A 17,296-nucleotide genomic window follows, 5' to 3' on the forward strand; every position below is an offset into this window, starting at 1 on the left:
AGCATCATATACTGCCATTGTCTGTGTTGAGCTTCTTCATCTTTTTAATCATGGATTATCAGTGGAAAGGTTCATGCCGCCACCAATGCCCGTCTTCTTTGAGGGGGCTACAGATAATCATAACCTGCAGGATTTGTTGTTGATGATGATGAGAAGGATGATTTGAGGATGATGATATGTTAATCATAACAGTCACATGCATGCATGCAAGCTGATGCCACAGGAGGGTGCTGGGGTCGATGACCAAGATGAATTTAGAGGAGCAAATCAGCTGGATACGCAGCCAAGAGATGATAGAAAAGCAAATGGTTGATAAGCTCAGGAAAAAAAAAAAAAAAAAGAAGCTCGAGTGGTAGACTCACAAGAGTTTCAACACGAGGTAATGGGTTTGAGTACCCATTGTGGTGAAATCCCACTGTGGTGTGAGTGCATGAGTGTGTGTGGGGTGTGAGTGGGCGTGTTAAAAAAAAAAAAAAAAAAACTCAGGAAAGTGACAAGAGCACCAGCGAAAACCAACAGATGAATAGATAAGAGGACTGCCTCGGTGTTGTAGTTATGGATTAAAAAGGGAAGTAGCAGAGGCTCTTTTTCTTTTTTTAAAGAACCGTGCATTTCGGTTCTTTTACATACAAAAGAATTTATCAATCCCCAAAAACGATCATCAATATGGCAAGGCCATCAGGTTTATCTGTTAGCCTCCATCCCCTTTTAGCAAATCCTTTTGTAACAGAGAATTATGTGCATCTTTTATTTTTCTTCTTCTTTTTCTTTTTCTTTTTCAAGGCAAAAAGTATGCATCTTATTGTGGTTCCAGAAAAGAAAAGGGGGAGAAACTCGGACATATTCTTGAAAAGAATATTATCACAACAATCATCTTTATTTCACATAACACCAGTAACTTGGCTACACATACGGATAGCAGAGTACCGTATCAAAAGTTCTAAGACCCCTTAATTTGTTCCTTAACCAGAGATGCTGCTGACGTGGGACCTGCAACCTGCATCACCATCCCAAATGAAAATCCATCATCCACCTTTCAGGAAGCTGAAATGAATAAATATGGAAAAATAAGCACAGAAGAAAGGATCTTCTTTGGCTCCCGACACTTCTGCCGTTGTTCTCCACTGCTGACCTGCTGATTCTTTGGTTGCCCTGCTGAGTTGCTGATTCTTTGGTTGTGCCAATGCCCAAGGGGAACCTTGAATTTTCTCTGTTTTGATCAACGCCATTCTTAATTCCAAGTGATGAAGAGAAACAATCAAGCCTGTACTCCAGTTCAGCAAGTAACTTTACTGACGCCATTAATTTGTGTAGTTTCTTGTGAAACATGGAACATGAATAAAGTTCGGCAGGGGAGAAAGGAGATGGTAATATGGAATGACGAAAATGGCTGAGGAAAAACGATGACTAACTACAGCACTTATGAACAGCAAGAATCAGACCCAAAAAGGCCATTCTTGTCCATTGTATACTATAACTAAAAAACAAATTTATGGAGCAATGTAGGGGAATATTGTCATCAAGATTCATGTTCCTCGATCCAAGGCCTAGGCAATGCCATGGAAGGCCCAGAGAAAATGTGTCCTCTCTGGTAGGATGAAGCCTTGACAACTGGTTGATCTTCGTGGAGAAGAGGTTCAGAGTCTCGATTCACACAAGTAATCACAACTGCTGCTTGTCTCTCTCTATAACATGCCCAAGTGACCAAGTATAGACCGGCAATTATAAGAAGCCCTCCAATTATGCTGCTTGCACATGGAAACCCACACAGTGTTAGTTTACTGACAAAATTTTAATTTGTTTTCCATAATCACGTAATGCAATGATTTAAGAGGAAAAATCAACATAGTATAGGCAACCATGCTAACCCTGGCATTATATGGTAATTATGAAAAACACTAAATCCTTGTCATACTCAATACCGTGCTGAACTGACATAGGCTGTGTTCGTTAATTTGAGAGGTAATTGATGAACAAGTGGGGCACCCTTCGATGACATGCTATCATTAGAATCAACGTTTTAAAACCCAGACCAGATATCGACCCATTTTGAGTGGAGTCCTGTCCAAACTGGTCTGACCATCCAGTCCAACTGGGATGACTGGTGACATCATGGAAGCACCATGATTAAATTAATTAAATCATTAAAAATTAATTATATAACTGAATAATTTTGTGGAGTTTTTCCATACACCCTCTACGATTTCTGACATTAACAGATAACCCCTCTAGTTTTTTAATTTATACAAATCCTACTTAAGTTTTACCGACAACACCAAATACACCCTTTTAGTGGGCAGTCCAGTCCACTCTTTTACTGACAATCCTACCACAAGCAAACCATACTGAACTGATATGGGCTGTGCTTGTTAATTTGAGAGGTAATGATGCACAAGTGGGATGCCCTTCAATGATATATGGTATCATTAGAACCAATGTTTTAAAACCCAGAATGTCACCCGTTTTAGTGGGCACTCTGGTCCAGACTGATCCAACAATCCAGTCCAACCGGGTTGACCTGTGATGTCATGAAAGCGCTGTAATTAAATTATTTAAAACATAAAAAATCATTAAAAATTATTTAATTCAATAAATTTTTTTGGAGTTTGCGTGCGTAATGTTTCATTAAGGCTCATTATTGTTGATATGGATGCCGATTTCTTTAAATGTGAAATGACTATTTTGCTCTTGTTCAAAGGAAATGATGGAAACTCCCTCTCCCAACAATGCTAATTATTCCCAAAAAAGTAGGAAAAAACCTCAAATTTTCATAACCCCAAAACTCACCAGAACCCCAGATCCCCCCACTGCCTGAAAGGTAACGAAAAGTATATTATAAACAAGCGCCAAAAGGCAAAAGCTGTACAGGGAAAGGATGGGCAGCTACCCAAACTAATTACATGCTAAAAGAATAATAAATTTCCCCTTTCAAGCTCGAGGCCCATTCAGTAACCAGGCCCTTTGCTTTCAACATTTACACTTCCCATAGAGTGGCTCCTAAAGCATCTCCCATTCCCCTCTTCCCAAATGGCCCAAAGCCCCTCCAAGAGACACAAATACCAGAGGATTTTCAAGTCCGACCCAGAACATGGATAGGATGACATTCCAAAAAGAGGTTGCTACCAGACAATGCATAAAGAGGTGGCTAATAGCTTCCAGACAATGCATAAAGAGGTGGCTAATAGATTCCGAATCAGCCATATACATAAGGCAAACATTTGGGAGGACCATTCCCGTTTTCCGAAGATTATCCACTGTCAAAATCTTGCCTTGGCCAATCAACCAAGCAAAGGCCGCAACTTTCGGTAGGGCACCATAGGACCAAATAAAATTGGTAGTGTCTATGCCACTGGAGTTTTCACCACTACCTCGGACTTGCAGCAACTTGTAGAAGGAACGGACTGAGGAGCATCCCAAACTCTCCAACTGCCAACACATCTTATCCGTATCACCAACAGTTGGATAGCAAAAAATTGATATGATCCAACAGGGATCTCAATTCCCCCACCTCTTCTTCGGACAAAAAGAGGCGGCAAAGGGGGGTTCAAGCCACATTACAACAAAAAACGCATAAAGCCATAAAGTTGAGAGGATTCCCCATAGCCTATCCTTCTCACAATGCAAAGGATAGAATGATACTCAATGCTTTTTCTGTACCCTATATCCTATGCATATAAAGTTGAGAGGATTCCCCATAGCCTATCCTTCTCATACTTATACCCTTCTGCATTGAGAATGCCTTTCCCAATACTTGAGTGACATTCATTGTGCTTGTTAATTTGAGTGGGAATGTGAGGTAAATGAGAGGCCATGTGATATGCCCAGAGGGTGATAATTAGCAGCAGTGTCGGTTCTGTGATGCAACACACTGAGGTCCTTGTGTCTAAAAATCCACCATGTTATTTCTCAGCAATTATGGTGACCTTAGGCAAATTGATCCTTAAGTTGGAAAAAGGTTTGCACAATGTACCTTCCCAAATCTTCAAGTGTGGAAACTTCCTGACTCCAAATCACCTAAAGCTGAACTCGAAAAAGGTTTGTACTATGGGGTATTGACGCACAATGAGAGAAATATTCAATATGGTACATGGAGACAATATGCATAATACATCCACAAGCAAAAATGTGAAAAACAAATGCAATTTAAATATCTTCTCTTGGTTGAGGGTTAAGGAAGCATTTACATAGAATTCATTGAGGTGAATAATTGAATATTTGTTTACATAGTTGCGGGCGCTTCTTTTATCGCTCTTATTCCCAAAGTTGCGGGCATGGCCACCTTCAAAGAATTTAGACCCATCAGTTTGATCGGGGCTCCATATAAAATCCTAGCCAAAGTTTTAGCCTCCTGTCTAAAGTTAGTGATTGGGAAAATCATCTTAGCTAACCAAAATGCTTTCATTCTGGGGAGACAGATTATCGACCGCGCGCTCATTGCAAACGAGTGCCTTGACTCTTGCCATCGATCGGATTCGAAGAGCATCTTCTACAAGCTGGACATTGAGGAGGGATACAACCATGTGGATTGGGGCTTTCTCTAATATATGCTTAGAAGGTTGGGTGTTGGCTCTAGGTGGAGAGGGTGGATAGGCGAATGTATCGGATCGGCTCACTTCTCAGTCCTTCTCAACGGGGCTCCAAAAGGCTTCTTTAAAAGTTCAAGAGGCCTGCGGCAAGGTGATCCATTATCTCTGTTTCTTTTCCTCATTGTGGGAGAGGCTCTTTCTAGAATGCTCCATAAAGGTCGCCGAAGGCATCCTCTATGGTATCCAAGGTGTTCCGTAACGGTAACGGTGGCCGTAATGGCCACCACCGTTACCTTTATGATACGGGGCATAATGGCTGTTACGGTCTCTCTTTTTTACTTTTTATTTATTAAAAAAATCCCCGAAAAACCTGTATCTGCCCCGTAATGTTGATTTAAAAGTATGAAAAACCTATATATGTCTCATAATAGACCATTACAGGGCTATTATGGCCTTTATAGGGGATGTAACGTGCCATTAACAACAATTACGGGTCATTTTTTTCCATAACGACTATTACGGTCATTACGACCCCATAACGTGTAACAGTTGATACCGTTACCTTTACATAATGGCCTTTATGGCACACCATGGTGGTATTAGCATCCTAGGTATGCCAAGCCCGATCTCCCACATTCAGTTCACCGATGACACCCTCATCTCTTCAGAAGCTTCACTTGACAAGATCGAAAATCTGCGCACAACTATTAGATGTTTCGAGGTTGTGTCAGGGCTGAGGGCGAATTTGGAAAAATCCAAGATGATAGGGGTGAACTTGGAAGATGGTGAGATCGACACATTCGCGGGTTCCCTTCACTATGTTCCAACCCTTCTCCCGTCTTCTTTTGTTGGTCTCCCTCTCTGTATTGGTAAGCCCCCCAAGTTTCTATGGGATAAGATTCTTGCCAGGTTCGAGAATTATCTCGCTAGGTGGAAGTGCCGCTATCTCTCCATGAAAGGTCGTTTGACTCTTATTAAAGTTGCCCTCTCTAATCTGCCTCTTTTCTTCATGTCCATATTCAGATGTCCATCGTCAGTCCTGGCCTCTATAGACAAACTCAGACGTAATTTCCTTCAGTGGTAAGGAAGACAAGAAGAAATTCCATATCATGGACTAGAAAGAGGTGTGCAAGCCTTTCAAAGAAGGCGGCGCTGGGGTGAAAGACCTTAAGAAAATGAATCGTGCTCTCCTAGGAAAATGGATTTGGAGACTAGGGATAGAGGGTGACAATCTCTAGAACATTATCATTAAAAGTAAGTATGGAGCTTCGGTAGGGGGCTGGTGGACGTAAGAGTCGTCTCTCTACAGGGCTTCTCATATTTGGAGGGGCATCCTAAGTACGAAGAACGTAGTTCTTAGAGGAATCGGATTTGAAGTTGGTCATGGCGCAAACATCAGATTCTGGGAGGACCTTTGGGAAGGTGAAGAACCATTCAAAAATTGTTTCCCGAATATCTTCAGGCTGGCTCCCAACAAATTAGTTTTTGTTGCTAGCTGCTTCTCGATATCCTCGGGCAAGATTTTCTGAATGTGGCTTGTAGAAGGAATCTGTAACACCCCGTACTTTTCAGTACTTGGGTGTTACCGTACAACCAAATTTAGAATAAATGCAAGCCTAGCTTAAGCAAACGATCACGTGCATTTCAGTCTAAATCCAACCGTTAAAAGTAATCCCTATCCACATATTAAACTACCCATTTGAATGATTCTTAAAATGGTCCATCACAACCTCAGAGACACCTACTCTAGGACTTCAATCACTCAGATAGACCAATCGAACCATTCATTTTAATACCAGGACTTGCATCATCCAATCCACCGTCCATCATGCCCATAACATCCCGTAGAGCGATCCGCCACTTGATCTCACTAACCAGACAATCTAAGTGGTAAATCAAGCATCAAATTCCCCTTAGATGGCTCATAGAACTACCAAGACCGTTGATCAGTGGTTTTGAATCAATCCGCCCGTTGGATTATAGAGCGAACACTGCAATTGACTACAAAGATACGTGTTTGCTTAAAATAGCCTAATTAAATGGTTTGATCGAGACATTTGTGAACTGAGCAACTTAAGAATTATGTAGGGCCGTTTAGATTAACACCTTGAGCCAATCTGACTGTTAAAGGGTTGGTAAATGTTATTAAAACTCTCAAAATCAAGTAGCGTGGCCCACCAAAGTTACAGATCAACCCCTATAACATGCCAAACATTCCTTAGGATCATTGGAACCCTTTTAACCGTTGATGTTCAATTTTGATATGATCCGACCATTAGACCAACAAAAATCTACAATTAGAGCTAGAAATAAATGAAATTGGATGTATGGCCCATTAATGTTTAGGATCTGACTCATCCTTTGGGTTGAGTTCCTAGATTAAGCTGACAAAACAAATGGATGGCTTGGATCCATCAGAACATCACTGTGGACCCCACAATTGCGGTGCGTGTACACCAGGGGTGGTACACTTGCTATGCACCAGACCTGCCAGCCCGATCAAGTGGGCGCTGACCCGAGCATGTCCGAAAAAGAAAGGAACTTCCTCTCTTTTCGTTCTTCCCAGCGAACGGACGGGCGTCCGTTCAAGCGTCAAATGGGCCACAAATGAGGATCCGATGGCTAATCCGAACCGTCCATTTGATAGAGGACCCACGTGCAACCAAAAGCCGATAGGTTTTGCACAATTCAACACGTGTGCATGCACACAATTCTTGCTACAAACGGATCCTATAAACACAACATTTCCAAAAACGGAAACTGTCTTCGTGCGACAGGTTGGCAATCCTCGTGAAAGGAGGGATCCTCCAATCCCAGCCCTCCATTTAGGTAGCTCTCAGTCGTCCGATGCTCACTAGCTAGCTGACAACTCAACCAAAAGCCAGGATATTTTCGTTGAGAGAGAGGGCGAGTGGGAAGCCCTAGACTTAATCCAGGTTGTTTATCCTTCATCCAACGACCTGGAGGGATTAGGGTAAGGTGTAAAAGGGAGGAGATTCAGCTAAAGCACCCTCCCTTCTCGTTAGTGCAGTCGTCCGAGAAAATCGAACTGGGAGCTTCCAATCTCGAAACCACCATGAAAACCTCCCTAGAGGTTCATTTCGAGCATACTCCGAGCTCCCATAGGCCTGTTTGCATCGTCCTTAGGCACCATTTTGAAGAAAAATGTGGACATCCATGATCTGTCATTAATGGCGAATCATCTTCCTCGACAAAGAAGCTTGTCAGTCGGTGCGTAAACGGTGCTCGTTGCACGAGCTAGCAGGTCCGTCCTGGTGTGGGTCCTGCTGTTGCTAGAGCTCCATTAAAAAGGAAGGAAAGAAAAGAAAGAAAGGAGAAAGGAAGATGGTGTGGCTGTTACACCGCACCAACGCGACTCAGCTCGACCGAGCTTGAGTCAGGCCTGGACATCCATGGCTGGACGTTCCTAGCTAGAAGAAAGAATCTGAAAGAAAGAGAAAGGGAGCAGGGAAGAAGAAGAAAGGAGAGTAAGAGAGGAGTGGGGTGGTGTTGCACTCGCATCGTGTGCAAGGGCTCCCGCACCAACTCGACTCAAGCTAAGTCACGGACACGCTCGGGATCATCCAGTTCGAGTGCTAACCTTGTTGGTTGTTACAACAGAAGAAAGGGGTTGAAAGAGAAGAGAGAATGGGAGGCCGGGTAGCAGGTTTGCCATGTTGCTATCCGGCCCATTGAGCTGCTGGCAGGTTTCAGACTTGGCTTGGACCTATCCGAGTTCATTCACTCGTTGTCCCATGATCTGGCGTGCTCAAAGCTAGTTTGGGAATCCAGCAAGGAAGAGAGAGAGAGAGAGAGAGAGAGAGAGAGAGAGAGATGAACTTGCTGCCATTCGAGTTGGGTCCAAGGCATGCAACTCGTCATTGAGTTAACTCAGCTGATGACTCAAGACCAGGGCTGTTGTTGGGCTGATAGACTTGTCAGTCATAGAAGAAAAAGGAGAGAGAGTAGGGGCTGTTGCGGGACTACTGCTGCAGCTGAGTTGACTCGACACATTAAACTCGAGTTGGAAACTTGACTCGCTGCCGAGTCAACTGGGCCTTGACTCATTAACTCTGTGAGTCGGTAAGGTCCAGCTAGTTGCTGGTTGTGGTTGTATTAAGGGAATCAAGAAGGAAGCGAATGAGAGAGAGGAAGGTTGATAGTTGTGTTGAGTCGACTCAGTCCTCACCACTCCATATTCAAACTGGGCTAGTTTGAGATCCTGATTCATTCAACTTAGGTATGTCAACTTCCAATTCTTTCATACATACGAGTTGTCAAAATCAAATTATCACTAAGTTACTATTGTTGGAAATTATCATTAGATGCTATTAATTTCACTACTAGATTGTTAGCATTAAATATTAACATCAATATTATTCTTATTTTGTCATTAGTAGATTATGGATTATAAGGTTAGTGTTGTTAGTATTAACTGACAATTATTACTTATTATCACTTCACTTCTAATATTATTATAAATTAATTATATGAATTAGATTTCAACTCTAAAACAAAGCCTAAAATTAGATTAGGGGGTAAAAACCTAAACCTAAGTGATCCAAACCTTAGGTTAGAACCTTAACGAAAAACAATGTGTAAAACTTGGATCTAACCACGCAAAATTTCATAATTGATGGTAGGATCCGAGTCTAAGGGCGTGCATGCTTCCTAACAACATTAGTTGACGATTCGACACATCAGGTGATGAATCTTTCCCCTCGAGCTTTCCTCTTCCCTGTTAGTTTAAGTTATAGTTCATTTTATAATTGATATCTTTAATTCATGATAACTTGTGTTAGATATTGAATCTGATTATCAATCATATGCTCAACACTTAGCTTGTATGAATATCCATATGTTGTACTTGCTTATCCTTTATGTTTATGGATTGTTTATGAATTACTTATAGAACTTGAACTGCTACATCTATCAGTGGGAAAACCCCACTTATATATGTGCACCCAGACTTAGGATGTAACTTGACTAACTGTGATTGTGATGGACCCTCACCTATTGGTTACTTTGATTGATGGATTAAATGAAACATTGATGTGGGCTTACCATCCATGGATTGTTGTGCCTACATGGCTTTTTCATTGCATATTTGCCCTAGGCAGCTTAATGGATTATTTTGTGTGACCATGCGATGACAAGTCCCACTTGATAGACTGTGATTGGCCACTAGTTGAGGAGGATGCTATTAATCATCCTAATGATGAAGTCTCATGAGCCGGAGATGGTGGAATGGGACACTATGCCCGAGCTGTCGATCTATGTTGGGTGACGAAACCCCCCCCCCCCCCATAGTGACCTTTGAGCTTTTCTAAATTGGTTGCTTGCAAATTGGAATAATAATAGCTGGGATTAATCATGCATTCATGGCACTTGCATTTTAAATGGACTAATTGTTTGAAAGGTTCATTCTCTTACTAGGGATGGGGCGACTATTTGAAAGGCCCATCCCCATGCTTGAATGAGCCGACTGTTTGAAAAGCCTATTCTTGCTTAAGTGAGCCGACTGTTTAAAAAGCCCACTATCTTACTTGAGCGGGTCGACTATTTGAAAGACTCGTTCCTTTGCAAGTTGAATGAGTCGACTGTTTGCTCATTCTCTTGCTTGAATGGACTGACTATTTGAAAGGTCCATTCCCCTATTAGGGATAAGCTGACTGTTTGAAAGGCACATCCTCAGGCATGAATGAGTTGTCTGTTTGAAAGGCCCATTCATGTCTAAGTGAGTCGACTATTTGAAAGGCCCACTACTTTGCAAGTTGAATGAGCTGACTGTTCGAAAGGCCCATTCTCTTGCATGAATGGACTGACTGTTTGAAATGTCCAGTCATTTGGCCAACTAGATGTGCATCCTCAGTTGATATGCATTCACGCATCCATGCACTTAAACAAGATCACATCATGAAATGCGTTGTATGTTTTATTATTTAAACTATGCTTAACTAATGCAACGGTGTGTAATCTTGAGGGGAATTCACACTGAGCTGGCCACTCATTCATTGAATATATAACTGTACAAGTAGCGCGGGTGATTTAAATGATATTCATGATCAGACTGATGAGGAGCAGGGCACGAAGTCTACTCGAGAACTACTTCATGATTTTTACAGCTCAAGAATAATTGCAATGTATTCGATTTCATATGTTTAACCATTTCATTTTATAATTGTAGTTATTGAGACATTGGTTTGTATAAGCTCTATGGGCAACTACTGTAATAATTAGATTTGTGTATTTGAATTTCCTCTTATGCTTGAATTGTTCTATTCCGCTAAACTGCTAACTCTAATAAAAGAAAAAAGAAAAAAGAAAAAAAAAAAACCTGAAATTTAACCATCTTTAAAGGTTAACACTCAGGTTTTTGGAAAACGAGTCGTGTACTCGGGTTTCGAAAACACAGGGCGTTACAGAATCTCCAAGATTGGGAGATCTCTGAATACGTCAATCTTCTCAAATGCATCTACCGATCCGCGCCCAATCATCGGAATGCAGATTCTCTGGTTTGGAGACTAGATAAATCAAGTATATTTTCTGTCAAATCTCTCTATCGCCACTCTCTAATCTCTTATGCCCCAGAGAAAGAGCGGGTGTCCCATTTCATTTGGAGGTATTCGGCTCACCCCAAGATAGTTTGTTTCGGTTGGTTGGTTGGTAAGAAGAGAATTCTTACCATAGATAACCTGAAAAAAAGGGTATGCAGATTGTAAACATCTGTCTTTGTTGTATGAAGGATGAAGAAACGATAGATCACCTGCTCCTTCACTGTCCATTCATATTTAAAATCTGGGCAGATTTCAGCTTGCGGTTCAGTATCTCTTGGTGTATTGCTGGCTCAGTGGAAAGTCTGCTTTCAGCGTGGCACGGGGTTAGATTGGAAAAAAGGAGAAAGTGCTTATGGAGAATGTCCATCCTTGCAATCTGGTGGTCAGTTTGGGATGAACGAAACGAGAGATGCTTTGCAAATTCCTCTAAATCAGTGGAGTTGATTTCAGCTAAGGCAAAAGGCTTCATCATAGAATGGGCGAAAAATGTTACTTTGTTAAAGGATTTTGATTTTAGTTTTCTTGGAGCTTAGTGGTGTCTGCCCTCTCAGCAAGCGCACTCAGCTTCCCCTGTCTTTGTTTTGTTTCCCTTCCATTAATAAAATATTAGTTACCTTTCATATATATATATATATATATATATATATATATATATATATATATTCTGCACATAGCTTCTAGGATCAATTCTTTTTATTTTCTGTTGTTGTTGTTGTTGTCGTTTCTTTTTTCTTTGGTCGTGTAAATAGAGAGGCAATGTTACTGATACGCACCAATCAGTTCTTTGTATTGGAAATTCATTCCTGGTCTTTAGATTTTTTTTTCTATACTGGAAAAAATTTGCTAATTCTCAAAAGAAAAGAAACTAAAAAAAATAAAAATAAAAAATCCTAGTCCTGCTTCAAAACATAGAAACAGAGGAAGCAAAAGCATAGTTGCAGGAATTTTGAGTAAAGGGCATGCTTTGCTGGCATGCCTTGTCCTTCTTTTGGTCCCTCAATGAGACATTTGTTTGACATAGATGTAACTTTTGTTTTCACACTCTAAATGCTTTAAAAAAAGAAAAGAAAAAAGTTAAGATTATTCTCCCAAAGGATACCACGATGCTTCTGTAATAATGTTTTTTCCCACGTTAAGGCATCACATATTCAGAGTCAGGAAACTGAAGAATGAATAAAAATTATAATGTTTTTTTAATGAGTTTTTATAAGCAATGTATGCATAAATCCACCTATTCAAAATTCAAATACATTCTTTTGATATGTAAATGTGCTTTCAAATTATTTAATAGCTCATACATACTTTAAAACACTTGAAGCGAGGAACATATACTGCTCAACAGTGCACCATAGAAAGGGAGTTTTTAACCTAATACATACTTTTAGCTTCGGATATCAATAGATTAGAATATGCAATAAATCAAGTGGCTACACATGTGGATGGACTTCAGAACTAATGAGATAATTCAATACTCAATAAACCATAGAAACAGTTGTTATCATAAGAGTTTGTGTAAAACCTTCCCAGATAAATAGGGCTTCCAAGAAATACTGTTGACAAAAAGGCAGATGCTGCAGGTTGAAGTGGATTATACAGAGCCACCAGAGCAGGCCCTAAGATCTTATTGGACCATGTCAAGAGTCCATAATTGAGAGCAGATGCAACAATTCCCTGGGTAAAAACAAGAATTTGATTCAGTTCTTTTGTAATACAAATCTTTTTTTTACTATTATTATTAGCTTGTTAGTACACCCCACTGTCAGTTCACACATCACTGTTAGCCACCCCCACTAGGCAATCGATACCAAGACCTGCAAATCTGCATAATGAAATGGTTCAAATGTTCCACCATAGTAAACTGAAAACTCATTAGACCTTTCAAAAAATATTGCAAACTCATTGGGATCAATTATGTGAAATGGACCAAACGGACCACGCAGAGGCCTGATTTTTACGCGCCGACTGATAAACAGGTCGAGCTCAGGTTGCCCCTGTTTCAGCCCAGACCCAGTGCTAACTGCCCATATGGGCCAGGTCAGGGTCAGCCCCAGTTAGGGGTGTACACGAGCCGAGCTACCTCGGTCGACTCGCTCGACTCGGCTCGAAAAAGCTCGAATCGGCTTGGTTCGAAGCTGAGTTCGATCCGAGTCGAGCTGGTTTTTAGAGCTCGAAAATGAGTTCGAGCTGGCCCAGCTCAACTCGACTCGGTTTGATATATAGCTCAAACCCAGCTCGACTCCGATCAACTTGGATCGACTCGGGTATTCTCTATGTTGCTCACCAAGTGTTTGATGAAATGACTCAACAAAGTGTCGGCTGGTGGCAAGGAAGGTATGTTTCATCAAACAAATCCCTTTTTTTCTTGATTTTGATGTTGTTTACAAGGTGTTTGATGAGATACCTGTAAAACCGCTGCTGGTGTTTTACATTCAGTGAGAATTTGAAGGTGCAGTCCATCTGTTTGTGAAAATGCTGCTGACTGAACCGAGCCGAGCTGGCCAGTCAGGCTCGAGGACCAAGCCGAGCCGAGTTCGAGCTGAGGTCAGCTAGGGGCCGAGCCGAGTCGAGCTTAGGCCAGCTTGACTTGGTTTGACTCGATGTACAACCCTAGCCCCAGTCGACTGGACCTCTTGCTGCCCCTATGAGCTGGGTTGCTCTCACTCCACATCCACCACCCCAAACCCAACATCGGCAAAGCTTGTTATGCCCAATCTAACCCAATTGAAAGATTGTCACACCTAGTGTTCAAAATATCGGTATCGCGTTACATATCGCACCATTGGGATACAGACACGTATCGGTTATCGCATGCGATATATTGGTTGTATCGCATAATGTATCGTTGTTGTTGGAAACATTGGGAAATTAGTCAAAATTTTCAATGAAACCTCAGTGATTGTTAAAAAATACATCAATACAAACTTAAAAATCAAAACATTACGAAAAACAAGTGCACATAATAGGTTTTCTTTGTATGGGATCATAATCTATTCGTTGTCTAACTGAATTGATGCAAGTATATTCAAAGTCTATTCATATAATTTATAAATGTAAGAAGATGTGTGGAAACACAAGTAATACATTCAAAAGCAAAAGAAGAATCACTAGATTAGGTTACATACATGTTTGATTTTATGTTTGGACACAAAGATTGCAACCGATTTGCAAGAAATTGGGAAATTTTGATTTTTTTTTCAATTTTCTGCAGCTCGGCCCATTTCCAAATCTCGAAATTGAAGCTCTAAATCCATGATTTTTCATGCAACTTGACACTGATTTAGCATGATTTATAGGAGAGAAAAAATGATCAAAAATTGAAAATGCTCACCGGATCGAACATATGGAATATATCGCATTACTTGTGCGTTTCGTATCGCACAAGTGGGACACAAGATATATCCTGGGATATATCAGCCGATTTCGTCGATACTTAAAACACTGGTCACACCCAAGCCCTACTCATTAAGCAATTTCTACATGTATGTCAATGCCTTAGTGGTACATTACATAATACATATTATACAAATAATATACATTATTGTTATCATGGCCCAGGCTTGACCTAGCCCACCAATGATCTGGCTTGAGCCTGCCCAATTACTAAATAGGTCCAAACTTTTAGCACCAACCCAACCTGACGAGCCCAGGACCCAACTAATGAGCCAGTTAGGAAGGCCTAATGGGCTTGGCCTACCTGTTGACACCCTTAAGTCAACCCACTCACCAGCATATATTTGAAAACTATAGATTCAACTTGGACTCAACTCAATCAAGGGAGATCAATCCAGTCTAGTAATTAATTGAATCAATCAGGTTAGTTGTTGCTTAAAATAGTGAAAAAAGCAAAAAGATGCATATATAAAACACTGAGGCACCAATATAAGTAATGGGAGTATACAGTGGTCGCTAAATTTATTAGAGTTCTCATTCAGGCCATCATCCCAGATAGTTGAGCCCATTGTTCACTGATCCAGATCTTCATCTGGTGGGCCCCACTACAGATGGGTGATGGATTAAAGATCTTCTTTATCATATGAGCCATCTGACAACCTGGATCTTCTTTATCATCTGTTGCATATGGTGGCTGGCTACATTTTCTTTTCCAACTGTCTACTGCTAGGCCAATGATCAGAGGATAGGATTGCATGCTAGGAAGGTTATTTGCAGTATTGCCCATCTGCGGCCAATGAGATGAACAACCTGGATGACTAAAAGTTGGGCCCCTTCTGTACAGACTGCCAGATTATATGAAAATGCCCATTAATCAGACTGAGCATCATATATTTCTTCATACTAAATATCATAACTTATCATGTTGCGTTAGATAAAACATGCATATAGCAACTTGCATATAGAATGGTCACAAACCACAATGTGCGAATTAAGGGATGAGAATCAATTAAATGTCATTTTAGTACAAAAATGATAGAAATTTGAAATATTTAAGCATCAAAATCATTAGCAATTCCTAATTAAGGGTTTCCTAGTTCCAATCCAAATTAAAGCATGTATTTTCATTCCCAGAAAATCATGCCTCATCTTTCCATATCATGAAACTTTGCCATTTGAAATGCCAAGGCTTCTTGGTTTGATAAAAGATTCTAAAACTCAACAAATGATGATTGTACCATGGTATGCCAAATCGGTTACGTATCGGCCGTATCGGCCGATACGTAACGGTAACGGTACGAACTGTTACCCGTTTCGGGGCCGAAACGGCCGATTCGATTTTTTGTACCCGTATCGGCCGATACGGGACCGATACGGGCGTAACGGGCCGTAACGGGCCCGAAACGGGCCCGAAACGGTAACTTTTTTTTTTTTTTTTTAAGCTCTGTTTTGCTGTTTTTTTGAAACCTCTTGCTTCCAAACTGTTTCTAACTCCTTCTACTACTAATTTCGACCAACCTTAGCTAGGTATTTGATAGAAAAACACATTATATTATAGATTTTTTTGAATCAAAGCTCGGTGGGTCATTTTTCAGAAATTCGTCAAAAATAGGTATTTATACTTTTTTTAATATATTTTGTTGTTTTAATGATGTCATATGATGTGTTAATCATAGTAGAACATGTTAATGTGCATTTTACAGATTTGGGGTGCCATTTAATAATTTTTTAATATTTTTTTCTATTTACGCATGAATTTTGGCCCCTTTTTTTAAAATTCGAAAAATCAGTTTTTAATGGTTGTTTTCCTGTTTTAATCATGCCATTTGATGTATTAATCATAGTAGAACATGTTAATGTGCATTTTACAGATTTGGGGTGCCATTTTATATTTTTTTAATATTTTTTTCTATTTACGCATTTATTTTGGCCCTTTTTTTGAAAATTCGAAAAACCATTTTTAAATGATTCTTTTGCTGTTTTAATGATGTCATATGATGTGTTAATCATAGTAGAACATGTTAATGTGCATTTTACAGATTTGGGGTTCCATTTTATATATTTTTTATATTTTTTTCTATTTACGCATTTATTTTGTCACTTTTTTTGAAAATTCTAAAAATAATTTTTAATGATTCTTTTGCTGTTTTAATGATGCCATATGATGTGTTAATCATAGTAGAACATGTTAATATGCATTTTACAGATTTGGGGTGCCATTTTATATTTTTTAAATATTTTTTTCTATTTACGCATTTATTTCGGCCCTTTTTTTGAAAATTCGAAAAATCATTTTTTAATGATTCTTTTGCTGTTTTAATGATGCCATATGATGTGTTAATCATAGTAGAACATGTTAATGTGCATTTTACATATTTGGGGTGCCATTTTATTTTATTTTATTTTTTTTTTCTATTTACGCATTTATTTCGGCCCTTTTTTTGAAAATTCGAAAAATCATTTTTTAATGATTCTTTTGCTGTTTTAATGATGCCATATGATGTGTTAATCATAGTAGAACATGTTAATGTGCATTTTACATATTTGGGGTGCCATTTTATATTTTTTTTTATTTTTTTCTATTTACGCATTTATTTCGGCCCTTTTTTTGAAAATTCGAAAAATCATTTTTTAATGATTCTTTTGCTGTTTTAATGATGCCATATGATGTGTTAATCATAGTAGAACATGTTAATGTGCATTTTACATATTTGGGGTGCCATTTTATATTTTTTTTCTATTTACGCATGAATTTTGGCCCTCAAAAATAATTGCAAACACCTAAATGTAAGATATTTTCATATTACATTCATTCTAATATAT

The 17,296-nt window shown here is 39.7% G+C and overlaps 1 protein-coding gene across 4 annotated transcripts in view; it reads right to left on the reverse strand.

Moving 5' to 3' along the window:
* Positions 1–818: 818 nt before the first annotated feature.
* The window catches only part of LOC131233615 (WAT1-related protein At4g19185-like), a 45,074-nt gene continuing 28,596 nt past the window's right edge, over positions 819–17,296 (reverse strand). For 3 of the 4 annotated variants that reach the window (XM_058230397.1, XM_058230396.1, XM_058230393.1), the window contains 3 exons: positions 12,603–12,754; positions 1,076–1,745; positions 819–997 (listed from right to left, as the gene is read on the reverse strand). In XM_058230397.1, coding sequence (XP_058086380.1) covers positions 1,520–1,745; positions 12,603–12,754 — 378 coding nt within the window. In that variant the 3' untranslated portion in view covers positions 819–997; positions 1,076–1,519. The remainder of the gene's footprint in view (positions 998–1,075; positions 1,746–12,602; positions 12,755–17,296) is intronic. The other variant, XM_058230395.1, reaches the window with a different exon arrangement.

The sequence above is a fragment of the Magnolia sinica genome, chromosome 18 (genome assembly GCF_029962835.1).
Source record: "Magnolia sinica isolate HGM2019 chromosome 18, MsV1, whole genome shotgun sequence".
Taxonomy (NCBI): Eukaryota; Viridiplantae; Streptophyta; class Magnoliopsida; order Magnoliales; family Magnoliaceae; genus Magnolia; species Magnolia sinica.